Source organism: Drosophila mojavensis, unplaced genomic scaffold, assembly GCF_018153725.1.
Source record: "Drosophila mojavensis isolate 15081-1352.22 unplaced genomic scaffold, ASM1815372v1 contig_80, whole genome shotgun sequence".
Lineage (NCBI taxonomy): Eukaryota > Metazoa > Arthropoda > Insecta > Diptera > Drosophilidae > Drosophila > Drosophila mojavensis.
In genome coordinates, this window is record NW_025318906.1 from 10,304,541 (window position 1) to 10,323,872 (window position 19,332).

At 42.7% G+C, this 19,332-nt stretch overlaps 2 protein-coding genes across 8 annotated transcripts; one reads left to right on the forward strand and one right to left on the reverse strand.

Moving 5' to 3' along the window:
• Nucleotides 1-13: 13 nt before the first annotated feature.
• Nucleotides 14-18,225, reverse strand: LOC6579371 (acetyl-CoA carboxylase). Of its 7 annotated transcripts, XM_002005231.4 has the most exons (14): nt 14,176-14,242; nt 12,185-12,329; nt 11,678-12,045; nt 11,494-11,609; nt 9,236-9,599; nt 7,217-7,505; nt 3,418-7,151; nt 3,046-3,348; nt 2,812-2,982; nt 2,324-2,752; nt 1,385-2,254; nt 977-1,324; nt 783-917; nt 14-714 (listed from the first exon to the last, which is right to left on the reverse strand). In XM_002005231.4, exons 2-14 carry the CDS (start codon nt 12,306-12,308, stop codon nt 580-582), a joined length of 7,386 nt encoding a protein of 2,461 aa, XP_002005267.1. In that variant the 5' UTR covers nt 12,309-12,329; nt 14,176-14,242; the 3' UTR covers nt 14-579. The 7 variants fall into 7 exon arrangements, with proteins under 7 accessions (XP_002005267.1, XP_032585780.1, XP_032585781.2 ...); XM_032729889.2 differs by having other exon boundaries at nt 977-2,254; nt 14,176-14,244; XM_032729890.2 differs by lacking the exons at nt 12,185-12,329; nt 14,176-14,242 and adding an exon at nt 18,068-18,225 and having other exon boundaries at nt 977-2,254.
• Nucleotides 16,614-18,028, forward strand: LOC6579372 (nucleoporin seh1). Its single transcript, XM_002005232.4, has 4 exons — nt 16,614-16,812; nt 16,881-17,321; nt 17,382-17,590; nt 17,653-18,028. Exons 1-4 carry the CDS (start codon nt 16,702-16,704, stop codon nt 17,960-17,962), a joined length of 1,071 nt encoding a protein of 356 aa, XP_002005268.1. The 5' UTR covers nt 16,614-16,701; the 3' UTR covers nt 17,963-18,028.
• Nucleotides 18,226-19,332: the final 1,107 nt, after the last annotated feature.

Genomic DNA, 19,332 nt, shown 5'->3' on the forward strand with positions numbered 1-19,332 from the left:
TAAGAGAAAATCGTAAAAATATAAATTCAATTTATATATGAAACATGTACATACATATATTCAATGGTATTTTTCTATTCGTATAATTCACAAAATATTTCTGCATACACATATATAAATATTTATATTTATATATGTCTGGTATACAATTTTAACTCTTAGACAACTAGCGGAAAGTTTTGCTTTTGTATACAATACAAATACAAAAACAATTGTATATAGAGCAGTTTATCTATATATACATATATATAGAGAGACGTTTATATACGTATATATTTGATATAAGAATAACTAGAAAATTTAAATCATGAGGGTCCCATTCGTAACTTGTACTACCCACGGCCTAAAATTCCAAAAATGAACATTTGAAGTTAACTAAATTAATAGAAACTAATATAATAGACTAATTAAATGTACAGCAAAAATTTAACTAAACAAAATGCAAACAATTTGCTAGCAAGCAAGTCCTATAAAAATAAACGAAACACTCCTCCGATATTGTGCATTAAAAACATCCGTAAACCAAACTTTGAAATGGAGACTCTCGATGCTCGCCCTAACTTAAAAGTGAAAGTAAAGTCATCCTTGGGTATTCGCAGAGGACTCCTCATTCAGCTGCATTTGCGCTAAGGTGCGTACAACCACGCCACGATTCACGGGCGTCAATCCTTGGCAGAGACCAACGACAGCGTCCAGGGCCACATCCGGACAGTCCTGGCAAAGGAAATATGAACACATTAATATATATAGTATACACATTCATATGTATATAACTAAGCTACCTCGAGCATTTTGGATATTGTGGAGATAATGGCATCCCTCTTCACAGAGTTGACATTTTTGGACACAATCGATTCGCTATTTGATTGCTCCTGGTACCAGTTGACCATTTCCTCATTATTGTCCCACAAATAGGCCTGCAAAGGAGAGTTATTAATATATATTTGTATAGTGGGAGTTGCCTTTGTAACACTACCTCTGTGGTGCCCTTCTCCTCGACCAGCCAGCGACGCAGCATCTGCTTGGCTTGACCCACCGAGAGGTTGTCTTGTGCGCGTAAGATCTTCTTGATATACGCATCCTCGAGCAGCAGTCGACGCAGACGCCAGTAGAGCCAGCGACGCGATTCGCGCCAGGGGACAATTTCGCTTATGCATTCCTTTTCCAGCATGCGCTCAGGCGTATCGTGCAGATCGGCAAAGTGAACGGCGACAGTGTGATACACATGCATCAGCACTGCAATGCGCGCCTTAATCTTCTCATCCAGTTGTGCGGCCTTGACCTTATCACCAGCGGCGATGGCCTCGTCATACTCGCGTTTCAGCTGCAAAGATGGAATATGCAATAAGAATTTAGATAGCCATAGAGATGGTATAGTTATTACCCCAATGGTGGTGCCATCCAGGCGATGTATAGTCTTGATCAGATCCTTCTCCTTGTACTTGATCTCGACAATGCCCTCTGGTTCGAGCACACCGCCGCGTGCCTCTGGATCGGCATAGGTTTCCATGTAACGCGGATTGATCAGAGAGTCAAGCACAGCCCAGGCACCTCCACGCAGCTCAGCATTGGGTGGCAAATAGATGAGCACCGGCTTCTTGTACTCGCGCAGTCCGTCGACAATGTAGGCACCGAATTTCACAATCTGCTCATACATGTCCTTCATGCCGCCGGAGAAACCACGCCAGTTGGCAAACACAATCAATGGCAGCTCTTCGCGTCCGAAATCTTTGATTGCCTGCGCTGTCTTGTAGGACGAGTCGGGATACCAAACCTGGCCAGCCTGCTGCAGTGTCTTGGCTTCCGAATCCAAATTCGCGGGATCCGCGGGCATCTCCACCTCCACGGTGCGCGTCTCTACGGCTATAACGCCAACTGGCACACCACCCAAACGGGCACGTCCCGTGACCACTGTCTTGGCCCAGGGCGCCATAATTTCGCTCCATGAATCACGATCAAAGAAACCGTTCTCCCATTCGTTGGCATTGGCGGGATTCACACGGCCAGCGAGCATCCAGCGTGGATCATAAGGCGATTTGGTGGGCATAAAATCAACGGGGCGATCAATGCGATCACTGGGCAATATAATGGGCAGATCGCAGCCAATATAAGCGGGAATGTAAGAGAGCCAGTCGAGAATTGTGTAAACGCCATCCAAGTCGATGGCTTCCGTTTTGTGCGTGACACCATTATTATACATGATCTGGACGCCACCAAGCTGATTATTGGAGGCATAGACCTTGCGACCGAGCAGCTACAATTGGAATAAAGAAGAGGGAGTATAAATTTTGGATTCAATGCAAGATATATGCCAATATATTACCTTATTCAAGGCCGCATAGCCCGTGAGTATAATGTGCGAATTATCAATCTGTATGACACGCTGGCCAAGACGAACCACATAGGAGCCGATGCCGATGGTGCGACAGGTGACCATGGCAATGGTTACGATTTCCTCATACGCCTGGGATGTTTCACCGGCAATCAAACCAGCATACCGCAAATTCTCAACGCCCAAGCCATCGTCCTTGCCAATGATATCCGTAATCTTGTAGCGCTGTTCGCCCTCATCCTCGATGAGTATTGCACGCACCGAATTCAGATTCGCTACCTTGGCATAGTCCTCAGTGGTCAAGTATAGATACTTGAAGCCCTTGTCTGGCTCCTCTGGATCCTCCCATGCGATCTTGAACATGGCCTTCACCTCCTCAGCGAGGCCAATGCGTGCGCCGCTGTTGACAGAAATATAGATCTGCAGGAGAAAGACTTGATTAGAAAACATTCAATTGCGAGTCAAATGGAGCTACTTACTCGAGGCACTTTGAGCTGTCGCGCCAGTTGCGAGGCCTTGGCAAAGAGCACATCCTCCTTGATGCCAAAGGAGCCAATCAGATAGGTCAAGTCATTGGCAATCACTATAATCTCACGACCAGCTGGATACTCGGGCGTGGCCAGCACAATGCGCCAAGCAACCATGCCGCACTACAACAATATAGATAGAGAGAGATTAGTAGAATACTATTACATTCCCTGTAGTTGACTTACATTATTCTCGCCTGGCAGACGCTGTAGCTCAACTAGCGTATCGTTCTCCAAGACCAACTCTTTGCACTCCAGCAATATCTTGTCGGGTATGCGTATGTCGACAGTGGGTCGTGCCTTGGAGAACTCTCTCCAATGACGCTCGGTCATCTGGCGGAACATATCGGGCACATCGTAGACATAGGTGGTGCCATTCGATTGCGCCTGGAAGCGTTTCTGCTGCAAAAAGTCCTTGGTCATGTAGGGCGTGGAAATGGGATGACCGTGCAGAGAGCCCTGCTTATCGCCATAGGCATGGAACTTGATCTGTCGAGGATGAGAGAGAGAGAGAGAAGTGATTAGTGGTGATCATCAATCGCTCGTCTATCAACTTACAATGCCCGTTTCGGGTTCAGTTTGCTCCGTGTACATGGAGATGTCCAGGAAGTAGCCTGAGTCGTTGGCAATGCAGAGACGCACGGCTTGGGTGGGAGATTGAGGAGACTGCCGAATGACCATCTTCAGCTCAGCTTGCAACACGCGCAGCTTCCACAAACGTGGACCATAGCGCATGATCATCTTTGTCACGGACTCCTCGATTTTCGCCGGATCCATGATGACCGTGGGCACAAAGTTGAGGAATATGTGATTGCAATCGGTGCGCTTGGCATGGGGATGGGAGAAGGCAACCTCCAGTTCATCCATTGCCTCGAGCAGCACACGTTCGCCCTCATTTTGCAGATACTCGAATGAGGCCTCTTTGGTAATCAGGTCGGAGTGACGGATAATGGAACGTATGAAGAAGCGATAGTCGGTCACCTCTTGACCCTTCGATACCTTAGCTCTGCCCAAATACAAATGCATTTTCTGGTTGGCCGTGGGTAACGCCTCCAGGTCGTAGGTCTTCATGCGATTCAGCTCCAAATGGAAAGCCGATGCTGGCTCCAAATGCCTATAGATGCGATCCTCCTCGAAATTGTCGCGGGCTCGATACGTAAAGAATTTGGGGAACTGGCGTTTCTTGAGCGCCGCAAAGGTGATGCGACGTATGCGTCGCTGGTACAGCTCCTCGTTGTGCTCCTTGCAATAGTTGCCAAAGATCTGCGACATTTGCACATCGTCCATTTCCCCGGTCTCCCTCACAGCCACACTGATGATGTGGATGGGCTCCGTGGACTTGGCCTCTTCGGCAGCATTCGCACGCGTGATGGGATCCGAGAGGGAGACATTGATCGAGGTACTGTGACGACTATCCGAAATAGAGTCCGCTGCCTCGACAGCCTCCAAGACCTTAGCATTGCACATTGCTGGCGACACGAAATCCTCCAGCAGATCGAGTATCTCATCCGAGTACATGGAGAAATGCTCGAACGAATCGAATGCTGCAATCGCGCCCGTGCGCACAAATGAGCTGCCCATCGTCTCGGCAGCCGCCTGATCCAGGCCATCCGGCGAGCTCATGCGCGAGAACAAGCGATTCGGATGCGCCGTTGGCAACAGGAATTGGAAATGCACCAGGGGCAAGCCACCGGAGAGCTCCAAGTGCTGCAGACAGGTCAGGTCATAGGAGGTGTAGGCACGTCGCACATAGACCTCGAGGGCGGCGTTGCAGACAGCCCGATTGGAGTGATAGAAGAAGTCATGGAGTATGTCAAAGATGGATGTCTCCGACAGGATCAAGCGCTGCAAGTTCTCGGGATGGAAATCGTGACCGTACATATCGACAGCCGACAGGAAGATGGACTCCATCTGATTGTGACGCAGCTCGTAGGCCGGCTGATGGGCAGCAATGAGCACCTGGCGGGAGCGCAAGGCCACACGTGAGTGTTCCGCTCGATTGAGCGAGGTCAGCTCGCTCAGCGTATTGGCCAGTTCGTCGGTGAGGCCCGGCTCGTTGGCCCACAGGTGATCGATGAGCAGCGTGACCAATAGATTCTTTTTGGCCACCTGCGAGTGCGAGAATATCGTATTAACCACCGTCAACATATCGTCCTTGTTGCGCTCTCGCACCAGACCCACGCACTTGTCGTAGTGTCCATGCTGGAACTGCGACTCCACGTCGTAGTACTGACGCAGCAGCTCGTGGACGGCGGCCTTCATGCGTCCTCGAATGCCATTCCTGTAGCGCTGCACCAGCTGCACGATGCTCTGGGTGGTCAGGAAGAAGACATCACGATCGGCGCGCTTCTGCAGCGTCGCTGCATGGCTATCGATCACACTCGCGATTTGCTGTGAGGGGAATTGGGCCAGGACACTCGTGATGTTGCGCTCGTAGAGCGTCATCAGCTTGCGTATCTTCTTCTCCACGGAAATGGGTATGCGTCCGGATATCGAAGCAATCACCTCCTGCAGCTCGAGCAGCGGCAGCGAAGGATCACGCAAACTCTGCATGAACTTCTCAATTATGTCGCGCAGTCGCTGGGCATTGTAGGGCTCTGGCAGACAATAGCCGGCCAGCGTGTTCTCGAGGATGCTCTTGTAGGTGCTGTGCACGCGATTCAATTTCTCTGGCACTGGCGGATTCTCCGGCTGGGGGAATTGGCTTTTGCAGGGCTGCGCTTTGGTCACCAGCGACGGATCATCCAGCTCCAAATGGCCAAGCAGCGAGCCAGCGTCGAGCACAGCGCCAGGACGTCGCACAAAGGTCACAGTGCCCGCCTCCTGGGAGGTCAGGGTCATAACCATTTTCATGACTTCGATCTCAGCGAATGCCTGACCCTTGTTCACATGGGCGCCATCCTCGACAAGCATATTGATCAGCTTGCCAGCCGAGGGACTGCGCAGCAGCGATGGATCATTCTCCTTCTCAAAGACGCACGTTTGATTGCCAATGACAATGCGATAGCGATCCACCTCCTCTCTCATATAGGTGGTATACGAAGCGCCCTCGAACGAGATGAGCAGTCCACTGTCCGACAGTCGATGCACTTCGATCTCCTTGAACGAGTTGTTCATGAGCAGGAAATAGGAATTGGGTCCACTCTTGGCTGCTTGCACTTTGTACCGCAAGCCGCCATTAATCAGCTCCACGTCCACCACGTTGGTCAGCGTGTTGGCCGCCTGGATTTGACCCTTCTCCAGTGAGGTCTGGAAGCTGGAGAATGCCTGAGTTATCTGGCGATCAGCGATGTGCAGGGCACCACACATGACACCCAGAATAATGTCCGGCTTCTCGGATTGCACACGCTCCGCGATCAGCGCGTCCAGCCAGGCGGTGTCTATGGTATTGTCCAGGAAACGATTCGTCTCGAGCAGCGTAATCAGATATTCAACCGTTGTACGGAAATCACCGCGAATGGACAGCTCCTTGAGAGCAATCACAAGATTCTCACGTGCCTGCTGACGATTCTCGCCCCAGGAGAAGCAATGTCCGAACTGCGAATCAGCGAACTCATGCAAGCCACCGGATGCAGCCACACTGAAGTAGCCCCAGACGTTCTTGCTGGAGCGGAAGTTGAGCTCCTGCACGGTGCCGGAACTGGGCTTGAAGCCCTCGTCGGGATTCTCGGAGGTGATGCGAGCGGCAATGACGTGGCCCGAGGGGCGTGGCTTATTCGGTGGATTCTCAAAGTCAATGACGGAAGAGCCCCAAGGCGACTCGCCATAGAGCAAGCGAATATCCTTCAATCGATAGAGGGGAATGCCCATTCCAATTTGGAGCTGACAAGCGGGCAAATTGACATCGGCTACCATCTCCGTGCAAGGATGCTCCACCTGCAGACGTGGATTGAGCTCCAGGAAGAAATACCTGCCCTCGGGATCGTACAGATATTCCACAGTGCCGGCGCTCACATAGCCAACCATTTTGGCCAAGCGCACGGCCGCCTTCTCCATGTCCTCGAAGACCTCCGGCTGAGCCACGATGGCAGGCGCCTCCTCAATGATCTTCTGATGACGGCGCTGTATGGAACAATCACGTCCGAACAAGCTGATGGCATTGCCATATTGATCGGCCAGCAGTTGGACCTCCAAATGGCGTGCACCGCTTGCCAGCTTCATGACAAAGATGGGGGAGCCGGGCACCTCGGCTTGCACCTGACGGAACAGAGCCGGAAACTCCTCAGCGGTGTCCACGCGACGAATGCCCTTGCCGCCGCCGCCCTCCGAAGCCTTAATCATAACCGGAAAGCCTAATAGAAAAGTATAAATATATGAGTAGAGTTCATCCAAACTAGTTCCCAGGCTCATCACTTACCAATCTTGGCCACAGCAGCCAGTCCCTGCTCCACATTGGTGACACAGCCACGGGCAAAGAGGTCACTGGAAATTTTAATCCTTTTGCCACTGTATTGCGCCTTCAGGTCTGAGCCGGACCACGGCAAAGTGGGTATTTCAGCTGTTTGGGCCACAATCGATGAGGCCACCTTGTCGCCCAACGCCCACATCGCACGTTCTGGCGGACCCAGGAAGACGAGGCCCTCCTTGTGCAACAGCTCCGGCAATTTGGGATTCTCCGATGCATGACCCCAGCCCGCCCACACGGCCTGTATACAAATGAATAGAAATAGTTTCTCTTTATTAGGAAAATGCTAATAAATGACTAATTAAATAAAGTGTGCGACTGTTAAATGCGAACGTATGAGATAACGCTGGCTTATGGCGGCCATTAAATCAATTGTGACGTCACAGCTTTGTAGTGGAGTGTATGCTTGAAATACTCATGGAGATAGCTTGCATAGAAGACCTTCAGTGCTTTTATCTATACAAATGTTTAAGTCTATTATTATCTCTAAATAGACTCTACTGTTAGAAAAATGATTGACTGTCTGTAATAAACTGTCCCATAATAATAAACTGTCCTTTATTAACCTAGGTATTTATATTTAATTAGGTATATATTTTGCTATATAGCCACATGAAACCGAATTCCTGTAGATTATATTATACCCAAAAATAAACTATATGTATATATAAGAGATTATATTGTTTTTATATATATATATATATATGGACAGATTTGATATATATTATTAATATACACACACTTATTTAATAGGCTTCGACTTTTTCTGTGCATTAAACACGAAAAATTCAACTAAATTCACATGCAAAGCTGACAAGCTCACTTGAATGCATGAGAATCGAGGAGGAGGGCCTTTATTTTAAAATAAATATTGGTTTTAATCTCATAAGGCACTCAATTGCTTTCTGACTCTCTTGTGTTTGATTTGTGCATTTTTCGGTTCTCTCTCTCTCTCTGAAATATCGCACTTTGATATACCCTTAAATATACATATTTGATCTCTTTCAGTCTGTAAGTACTTAAATTTAACTCTTTCTGTCTCTGTGGCTAATTAACTAGCTTCAAACAGCTAAAATATATCATTAGCTCTCACTTTTTCGATTTAAAATATTACGAATAACTTAATGCTAAACTGGAAAGACGCAAGACAGAGAAATGGAAAGACTCAAGTTAATTAAAAATGCAAATTAAGGTGACGACATTTTTCAATTAGCTCTATGCACATCCAAGTACTTGATGTTAGTTTTATACAACATAGATAAGTAGGTATCTTTACATGTCTCTTCTGCTAACAATAGGCAAAAGACAATAGACAAAAGTAATATCAGCCAAGAGAAAAAGAGAAAAGTGGAGCATTTTCGAATCAAACTACTTTTTATGCAACCATATATCTTTCTATCTTTCTATTTATCTATTGTTATCACGTTTCATTATCTTAATTGTAGAAACATACTAGTGCGTTAAATGCATATATGTATATATTATATATATATTAAAATTGAATGATACCATAAAAACTTCAAATCTTAAGTATTAGCTGTTGTAGCGTTTTATAAATGTACTACTGAATGATGAAGACAAATATGAAAAAAAAATATATGTATATATTATATATTCGAAATCAATATGTGAATCATTTCATAATGTACTACTAGCTTTGATTGTTAAACTCTATTGATAAATAACAACCCCCTAATAATCTTTTTGGCGAATTTAATTAATTTCAAAGACTATCTATGAATGTCTTTCAATGTAGCAGAGTGTAGTCTATGAAGTAGGTGCTCGTAAAAAACAAACAGTGACTATCCCAAGTGCACAGAGACAAAAACACACGCACACACACATAAATATATATGTCTAAATCGAACGTAGCACTTAACTCTGAGTATTAGCCCATAAGTGTAAATAGGAATCATACGATACAAAGTTTAGAGGAGATCTAGTAAGTGCTACTTAAATAGAAAAACCTACCTGAACTTGTGTGCGAAGTGCAATATCCACAATTAGCTCAACATTCGCATAGTTATTGTTGTTGGAGCCACCGGGCACCGGAACATAATGATCAGCCATCTTAATATATTCGGCATTGGCCTTCAGATCCTCGGGCGTCACCATCACCACAAATCGCACCGCCCGCTCGTTCTTAAACATCTCGTAGGACCAGCGACGTATCGAGCGCATGCACTTAACAGCCGCAATGCCATTGTTGGCAATCAGAACCCGCTGGATAACGCGATTGCCGCCGAAACGCTTAACAAACTCCTCCGTCGTGGCGATATGAAAGTCGCGATCCTGATGGCGATCCTGGCCGAGACCAGTGCGCGACATGCTGGGTCTGTAAAGGCAAAAACGAAATGAGCATTGAGTTTCACATGTATTTTGGTCCATTTCAAAAATATGTGTACAGTATATTTAACCAACAGGTGTTATAGTTCGCACTTAGAATAGACAAGGGAAAAAAAACTGCAACTCTAACCTTTGCAACTCATTAAAAAAGAAAACAGAAAATATCTGTCCAAAATCAGCTGTTTACTATGCAACAACGAGGGTTATCTAAGAAACTTTCTTTCTTTTGTCACAAACTTCACATGAAACTCGAAAGTTGAATATAACAGCCACGCTTATGGCTTGTATAAATTTACATATATTTACTACACTGCACAAAAACTGCTCTCAATTTGTAAGCCGATTTATAGATAAATGTAACCAAAAACATTCCAAACTTTACATACAAATTTAAAAAACGTAATCAAAACTGTCTGCATAATTTTGTAGCATAGTGTTAAGTTGACGCTTGCTTGTGGGTCAATGTTAGACAGCTTGAAAACAGAGAGAGAGGGAGCGAGAGCGAGAGAGCGGGAGGAGTAGCGAAGATGAAGCAAGAGCAATTGGAATTTTAAACGGCATTTTGGCAAACCGGTTTTCTACTAAATCACTAAGAGGAAGCAAAAGTTTGTATTTCTGTAATGTCGCATTTTTCGTAAAGCTTTCAACAATGTTTACTTTGATGGCAAGCGCGTGGCCTCTCACTCACTCACTCACTCATTCACTCCTCTCTCAGGCCGCGCATTCTCACTCTATATATTTGGCAAATGGAGGACGCATTTCGCATATGCAAGTCAATTATTTTGTTGCTATAAAAATAATTATGCGTGATTTGTGTATGAAAATAGTTGTTTAGAGCTGATTTACTTTATGGTGCCGGCGGTTGTCACACTTAAATGAGATGTTGACGCATTGTTATTGTTGTTGTTGTTGTTCATGTTGTTGTCATCGCTGTTGCTGTTGTTGTTGCTGTTGTTGTGGCACATATCAATTGCAACAATATTGGGTATAGCACTCGACGCATTGTTGTTGTCCGCTGTTGTTGTTGGCAACAGTTCTTCACCTGTCTCCACAAGCACAAACCGTTTGCTGGCGCGACGCTTTAACATTTTGGCGAACGCAATTAGGGCCAAGATCATTCAAGTCCAAAGTTTACAAAGCTCTACTCCAATCGAGTTTACCGCCTATTGTTATATTCTCCTCTATATACTATATATTATGCAAGCGAATTATGACTAATCGACATTAACGTGCAGCGCCACTTTCACCGCAATGAATAATCACTAAAAACTAATGTGCCAGCGGGTCAGTGGCAATGAAGATGTATCGAAAATGTTGAAAACAACAACAAAAATCACACGCGAGAATTGTGTTTTGGTCAATGCGCTGCTTAATATGCTATGGCGACCGACGGGCACGGCAAGTGCTTACAAACTGGCCGCAAAGGCAATGCTACCAGCTCGAACGACCCGCTGGCAGTGGCGTTACTCATCCGACACATGGCCTAAGCGAGAGTGAGAAAGACAGAAAGAGAGCTCGCAGAGGTAGCAAAAGCTAAAAGAGCGATTGGATAAACTGTTAAACTCTCGCTGAGAGTCGCGGCTTCGTTTGTTGTTATGAATGAAAGAAAAGATGACGAAAAAATTACAAGTGTTAATTATTCTCTTTAACTGACACCTGCAGCTGTAGCTTTCTGCTCTCATGCGCTGCTGCACAGCTGATTGTCGCGCTCTTAAATAATTTGCTGCAATACAAACTATAAGGAGAGGCTCTCTTAAATAGCTGCACGTTGTTATTGCCATCTCTTTCTACCAAGCTCACTCCATTTGTTTGCCTTGGAGAGCATAGTAAATAGTTCTGATTCTTGCTGCTTTTATTTTCTTCAATTTTTTTTTGTTACTAACCTTAGACGCTTGCGTCGCTCTGCTATGTCGCCATTTTGACAAATATCGCTTTGCATTTTCTGCGGGAATTGATCGCCGGCTTCGATTGCCTCCTTCTCATCGATTTCATCGCCCACCTGTTAACAGAAAAAAAGAAAATTTATTAAGTAATTTAGCTTGGACTTTACTTTTAAGATAACATTACCAAAAAACTAGGACGATCGCCATCTGTGGGCGTGGCTTGTGTCGTCTCGCCGCTTGTCGTTGCCTCTTGTTCACTCATCTTGTTATTGTATTTGTTGTCAATGTCGTTGTTATTGTTATTATTATTGTTTATATGAAAATTATTCAAGTCGCTTAGAACGCTGCTCTCCTTCAACTGCTCGCACAGTCCATCAACATCCGTTTTGAGGCTCTCGCTAGAGAATTTCACTTTTTTTATGCAGGACTTAGGAAAACGTTGTTGCTTTTGCTGTTGTTGTTGCTGCTGCTGCTGCTGCTGCTGTTGTTGTTGGTCGCTGCCCTTTGCCGTTGCCGACGTTGCTGCTGTAGCCGCAATAACACTGGAGTTGTCTGTGTGCGAGAGGGAGACAGAGAGAGAGTGTGTGTTAAACAGTTAATCAAAGTTGAAAAGCTCAAGTTGAAGTGCTTGTGTTAGGTTGTGGACGTGTACGCAAGTGAAGCTTTAATTGGCTAACAAAATGGTGCTTACTATTGTTGTTGTTGTTGCTGTTGTTGTTGTTAGTTGGAATTGGTGTTATTTCTCTTTGGCGCGCAAAGAGCAAATTCAAGAGAAATGCAATAAACGCCAGAGTGATAAAAAATGCGATAAGCATCGGCTACATTCAATTAAAAAGCTACAAAAAAAATATATATACAAAAAATGTTGATAATATCCTATAAAGGGTTTCAATTTATTTCTTTTATTTTTAGATATATGTAAATATATATGTAGGGCAGCTGATTGAACGAGTTCAAGAGGTTAAAGTCATCAATATTTTTTATTATTGAATATGTTTAACGAATTTGTGTGTGAAGCCCAAAAACGATAAGCAAAAATTAATTTTTTTAAACTAGTTTTTTCATTGGGAGTATCATAAAACAAGTTTATTTTGTAACGAATATGAAATGCTCTTAGCTGACATCTTACATAAGAAAGTGAAGCATTTTGTTTCATAACAAATAATTTGGAACTTAAGAACTTTCGCAAGTTTTTTCCTACAAAGATTTGTTTACAAAACTTTTAACTGGAAAGTAAAACTTGATACGGTAAGTATAACAAATCATAAAATAAACTTTTTCATATATTATGAATTATGTAACAAAAATTGTATATATACAAATGTATATAAACATATGACCTGAAAATATAATTATATAAATATATACTTGTGTTACTGATAAGCTCAAGAATATAGAAATAAACATTTTAATCTTTTTTTTTTTTTTTTTTTTTTTAGTTTTTTAGTAAAGTTATCTGAATTAATAATAATGAATTTAAACTTTGTATTACTCTTCTAAAAAACCTTTTGTAGTTCTGCTCTTTTTACCTTATCAAAGTGTATACAATAATTATTTTACTTAAAATTTGTTTTTCTAGTGTTTACTGCGCATTTGAACATAAACCAAAAACAGAAACAACAAAAAATTTAAAATTGACTGCATAATACTCGCTCATTATTTAAAAAAAAGAACAAAAACTTATGCTTACATATGCTTTGATTTAAGATTGTAGAAAAAAAAAAGAATATATATTTAAAAATATTATTAATAGTATAATTGATAAGCTCCTAGGACAGGTTAATGGTGATCTGCCTGCATATCTTGGGGATTGTTGCCGAATTCCTTCATTATATATAAATATAATTTCTTATCACTCAGTTCAATAGGTCAATAGCAAAATACAATTCGACGACTGTAAAACTATGCACAAATACAATATTTGCAAGACTTTAATAAATATAAATATATTTATATGAATTAATTATCTATACAAATTATATTCCTCCATAACCTACGTAAGTTTTCAAATCTTCCCGCGCCTAGCAACAAAAAAAATATACTCTTTTTACACATTGTTAACGCGAGTATAAAAAGACATGAAAAATGGCCACCGGGTGATTTTATTTTGTTTTTTACTTTTCGTTTTTTGTATTTTGTTTTTGTGACTATGCAAATGCAAGTTTGTGTATATAGAAGAGGTCAATGCTTTAACCATTACAATATGTAAGTATGCCAGGGTGTGCGCAAAAAGTGAAAAGAAAACCTAGAGAAATACGTTCAATTCCACTTGGACATATACGACAATTCCAATTAGAGGCCTTCCAGCGTAATCCATAATTGTGTAACTGTATCAAATTTAGTTAAGTAGTTTGAGTTATTCTTCTATGAAATTGTTATTAATGGGGTTTCGTATGTATGACCCAAAGCTAAATTCCCAGATTTCTAGCTGAGCTTGTAAAAGGATAACAAAATTTGGATATATAATAACATGAAATATGAATTAAGATTTTCTTTAAATTTGCAAAAGAATTTTCAAATACATTATTAATTTAAATTTATCTAATTAATATGGAATTTAAGCTTTTATCAATTGATTATCCTATCAATTTTGGTTCACAAAACACACACGTTAAACATCTTCATTTCTTTTTTACATATATACATACGTATATTTATATAATTATTATGTCAGTATTTTACCAACACTAGTATTGTTCAGTAAGTGGGGAATATATAACACTTGTCCCTTCCTTTCGCCTGCTTTCTTAAAGGCGCGCGGCACAAACACAGAGTAAAAGCAACAAGTCACGCACGAGCTGCTGCTCCTCACTAAACCACACTGAGCGACGTTTGGAATGCGACTGACTGCTGAGGTAGACGCACACTATCGATCACTGGTGCCGCTGCCGCTGTTGCTGTTGCTGACCAGTGGGCAGCGCAGCCGACGCAACTCAAGCACACATGCTCAAGCAAGTGTGTTGAGCTGCTAAGAGTGCGTCGACAGGTGTATGAGTGCGTGTCTATGTATGTGTGTATGAGCATAGCTAGAGCATGTATTGTATGATAAACGCTTGGGTCTTGCCAGCTGCAGCCAACATGTTGCTGACTGCACAGAAAATGCTGCAAGCAGCAGCGTTTTATTTATTTACTGTCTTTTTTTCTTATTGCTATGAGCTTTTTGTTTTGTTTATTTGCTCAGCAGTTTGGCGCGCAACTTGCGATAACAGAGCTTGATAAATCGATAACAAACAGTGTTGTTACAGAAATGCAATATCTATCTATGTCTATCTCCCTCACACTCTAGCTTTCAATGTCAAGGTTGTTGCTGTTATTATTGTCAGCGCTGTTGTTGTTGCGCAACTTTAACTTAATCTTTATTGCTTGACATTGATGATGCGCTCGCTGGACATCGTTCAGGGTCATGACTAAAACAACAACAACAACAACAGTATCCAGACCAAATTGAACTGAATTGCACTGGGCAATGCACGTCAGCAGCTCAAAAAGCTGATTACAAATGACTTTAACTAGCAACAACAAAAATTGATTAACTTGTGATTCTGATTGGCATGCGCTAAGTGAGTGTGTGTGTAGTCAAATTCAAAAACAAAAACGACGAGGCACACGCAACTTTCAGAGGTTTTTTAAAAGTCAGGCAAACACTAGCTGATAAGAATTTAAAAAATCTTCCGATTCTTTTCATTTTAGTTCCCGATCAGGCAAACAGAAGTACATAATGGTAAATGCGGCAACGACCGGCTATGATTAACACTTTATTTACGTTTCGTCATTTATTTATTTACATTTTGATAAACAATAGACCTGTTAACAGTGCATAAATACAAGGCCCATACCAGGAAGATTCTTATCAGAATTATTCATGCTGGACGCGTGGCCAAAGCTATTAGGATTATCAGTGATCGTCAGCAGACGCGTGTTTTGCAGCCTATAGACGTCTGTTCCTGATATGCTATAAACAAATTGGAACACAACGGCAGGTTCATATATGTATATGTACACAAACATACATAAACAAGTATATGTATGCATTCTTATCAAAACACAGCTTGTACAGTTTTATGACGTGATGCCACTAACGTACGAGAAGCCATCTCCAATTACACAAACAAAACTGCAAACACACACACGCACACAAACACATATACTGGCAATTTAACTATTAAGTAATTGAAGCCGGCTTTGGTTCGACTACTATTCAGGGAAGCGGTTTGAAATCCACCCACAACAGTTCCGCTGAAACACACACAAACAAACATACACTCACACATCTACACCAGCATAGTATCATGCGGACATCGCGCGATATGCGAGTCCAATAGAAATCAAGGTCAGAACATGAGGTGAGAGCCAAAAGAGAGCAATTGAGAGAGCGGCGAGAGTGAGACAGTGCGCGGAAAGGCAAGAGCAGGACCGAAAAATACTGAGAGCACAACATATTGAACAAATTATGCTGGCCAGCACTGCAAATTCTGCTTATGGCATTAAATTAACAACAAATTAATATGCAAATGCAAACACAAGCACACACACACAAGCAGTGAGAACTATTAGCGCCGTTATTTGAATGTTGATTTATGCAAGTGAGGTGAATAACCCGTGCTTTGCCCCTTAGAACGAAAAGCACTTACAAAAACTATTGCATTTACATATGCTCATATTTATGTATGAAAATTCACTAAACGCACATTAATTAGGCATTTGGACATTTAGTTAAACGCCCTAGCTGGCCATTGACTTACTTTTCTCCATTGTATTGCGTTTAGCGCGTCTCTTTTTGTTAGCAATTTTGCTTTTCTTTAACTGTAAATATGTTTTGTCCAATTGGGTTCTGTGGCCTGTGGGTGGCTCGCGTGATTCGTTAGTTTGCTTATGCGTAATTCACAGCATCACATTGATTAAAAACTGTAAGCACTGGCTCGCTTAGCGCGCCATGTATGAGAAACATATGTTTAAGAACATATTTAATAAATATTTTACGTTTATCAGTGGTTTTTATACGCGTTAATATGAATCCGATACTGATTAAGAGCAGTCCACGATAACGATTAACGATATGCGGCAACTAGTGTTGCACAACACTTGAACGTGCTGGCAACTTGATGCAACTGCCATAAGTTGGCAGCGCTAGCAAACATCTGCAACATTTGCTGCGAGAAAAAGCCGCGTTTTTGTTTGTTTTCCCAAATAATTAAAGAAACACACAACATGTTCGATGTGGAGCCAATTATCGCAGACCACAAGGATGTTATACACGATGTTGTGTTCGATTACTATGGACGCCGCATGGCCACATGCTCGAGTGATCAGACTGTGAAGGTGGGGAAGAACTGAAAGCAAAAATCAAATGCCTTCACTCAATATCAATGTCTCTCTGTCTTTTCCAGATATGGGACGAGGATGACCAGGGCAAATGGTCGGTGACGAGCAGCTGGAAAGCACATTCAGGATCCATTTGGCGTGTGTCCTGGGCCAATCCCGAATTCGGTCAGGTGATAGCTACCTGCTCCTTTGACCGCACCGCCTCCGTTTGGGAAGAGGTAATGGGCGAAAAAGTGACAACAATCACAAATTCGCCCACCCGACGCTGGGTGCGACGCACCACGCTCGTCGACTCCCGCACCAGCGTTACAGATGTCGAATTTGCACCAAAATATCTGGGTCTGCTCCTAGCCACCGCTTCGGCAGATGGCATCATCCGCATTTACGAAGCGCCCGACATAATGAATCTGTCCCAATGGCCAGTGCAGCAAGAGATTGCAAATAAATTGTCATTGAGCTGCCTCTCATGGAACACATCGACTTATATGGTCACCCAGTTGCTAGCGGTGAGTAGAGTGGAAAAGAGCTTTAGACCAATAAATATTTATCGATGAATATCTTTGCAGGCTGGCAGCGATGAATCTGCCACGCCCACTGGCAAGGTCTTCCTATACGCCTACAGCGAAAATGCGCGCAAATGCGTTAAAATTGAAACAGTCAACGATATCACAGATCCCGTGACCGATGTTGCCTTTGCGCCCAATGCAGGACGCACATTTCACATGCTCGCCGTGGCCAGCAAGGATCTCTATATAGTCAATATTCGAGGCGTGACGTGGGTGATCAGTTCATGTATAAATTTATGATATCTATTTATAGTTAACTTTGTATTTCTAGTGATTCGACGGGCGCTGGCAAATTGGAGCTGCAAACGTTGAAGTTTAGCGAACACAATTGCCCCGTTTGGCGGGTCTGTTGGAATATGCTGGCCACGATGCTAATCTCTACCGGAGACGATGGTTGTGTTAGGATCTGGCGCATGAACTACACACGGCAATGGAAGTGTGCAGCGGTGCTCAAGGCGGAGGGCAGTGGACCAACCTATGAACCAAATCCAGCTACGCCGGCAGCGCTGGCAACAACAGCAGCGGCCACAGCAAAGTACTATAAGAAGGGCACCATTGGCAACCAGGTGCCGTGGCATTAAACAATGTCTAGGCAAAATGCGAAACATACATACATATAATCTAATATAGAAAGCTGTTATCTGTAATTTGCATCAGTTTTATATTTGGGGAAGTATTTCACTTACGCCGTGTGCCGTGGCGCATTTTGTTTACACCTTGGCTCAGTGCCAATGTCCGTGTCAGTCTCTGGGTCCACATTTATGTTGTGCTTCACATCTTTCTTTCTCTCAAGGCACGCAGAAAATCACATTACATCACAGAAAGCGAGCAGGAGATGATGGAGCAGCAGCTGGTTCCGTGGAGCAGCTGGTGGAGCACCGTATTTCGTTGCGCGTTACACTTAATATACACAAATATCAAAAACTATATACTATTTGCATATGGACCGGCAACAAGTAACGGCATTTGTTCTTTTTGAATCGCACTCGGAAATAAACAAAACAATTTTCATGCTCGTTGGCAGCGATAAACCGCAAAAATTAATCGAATTTCGTTGATTGTGTACAAAATACGTATCTATGTGTATATACGTACAAGCGAGAGATCTAGGCGCATGTGTGCGTGTGTTATTTGTATGTCATTTGAGTGCATTTGTGTGTGAGTATGTAGTACATTGTATTAGAACTTCAAAGCAACGCCAGCTGGGACAAATGTTGCCCATCTCTCAACTCCAAATTATTATGGCAACATTTATAGCAAGTGCACTTTGTTGCACAGTAAAAGTAAACAAAATAAAAGCTTTTGAGTATAAAAAGTATTGAAATGTTGATTATTAATAACCTGATAATGAGTATAAATAATATTCATGCACGTTCTCAGCGATAACCGAAGCCAAACAAATATTAAACGAATTTTGTTGGCTGCGTACAATATGTGATAGTGTGTGGCTAAGATCTGATAAGCGTATGCATGTGAGAGCATGTGCGCATGTGTTTCATGTGCATGACATATGTACATGTAACTGTGTGAGTGTGTGCTTGCGCTTGTGTGCAGCACATGTATTTAAAATCAAAACAATGTCAGCTGTGAAAGTTTAAAGCTTTCGTTAATTTCAAATGCAAGTAAACTCCTATTTATTATAGCAACTTGTATAGCAAATGCGTATTGTTGTTTCTAGACAAGAAAAAAAAAAAAAAGCTTTAGGGAACAGAAGTGGGATCTTATATACAATTTATACTTTTAATATGATTTATACTTTAAGTATTAGAATAAATATTTGCCTGATATTCACATATGGTTTTTATTTGGGTAATTCTGATAATTTTGATGTCCTACAGTTAGATAATCGCAAATAGATCGCAAATGTTTTCCAACGATTAAGCAATGAATACCCAGCGTACCATTGAGGTCATGCACCATATAAAAGGACAAAAGTACACGATTCTGAACT

Excerpts from the sequence above, each read along its gene's own strand:
- LOC6579371 (XM_032729889.2), bottom strand. The coding sequence starts at position 12,308 with ATGCTTATCGCATTTTTTATCACTCTGGCGTTTATTGCATTTCTCTTG. Across the intron at positions 7,506-9,235 it reads CACTTCGCACACAAGTTCAG|GCCGTGTGGGCGGGCTGGGG; the intron begins GTAGGTTTTTCT and ends ATTTGTATACAG. Across the intron at positions 2,983-3,045 it reads GTCTGCCAGGCGAGAATAAT|TGCGGCATGGTTGCTTGGCG; the intron begins GTAAGTCAACTA and ends ATATTGTTGTAG.
- LOC6579372 (XM_002005232.4), top strand. The coding sequence starts at position 16,702 with ATGTTCGATGTGGAGCCAATTATCGCAGACCACAAGGATGTTATACAC. Across the intron at positions 17,322-17,381 it reads TGGTCACCCAGTTGCTAGCG|GCTGGCAGCGATGAATCTGC; the intron begins GTGAGTAGAGTG and ends ATATCTTTGCAG. Across the intron at positions 17,591-17,652 it reads GTCAATATTCGAGGCGTGAC|TGATTCGACGGGCGCTGGCA; the intron begins GTGGGTGATCAG and ends TTGTATTTCTAG.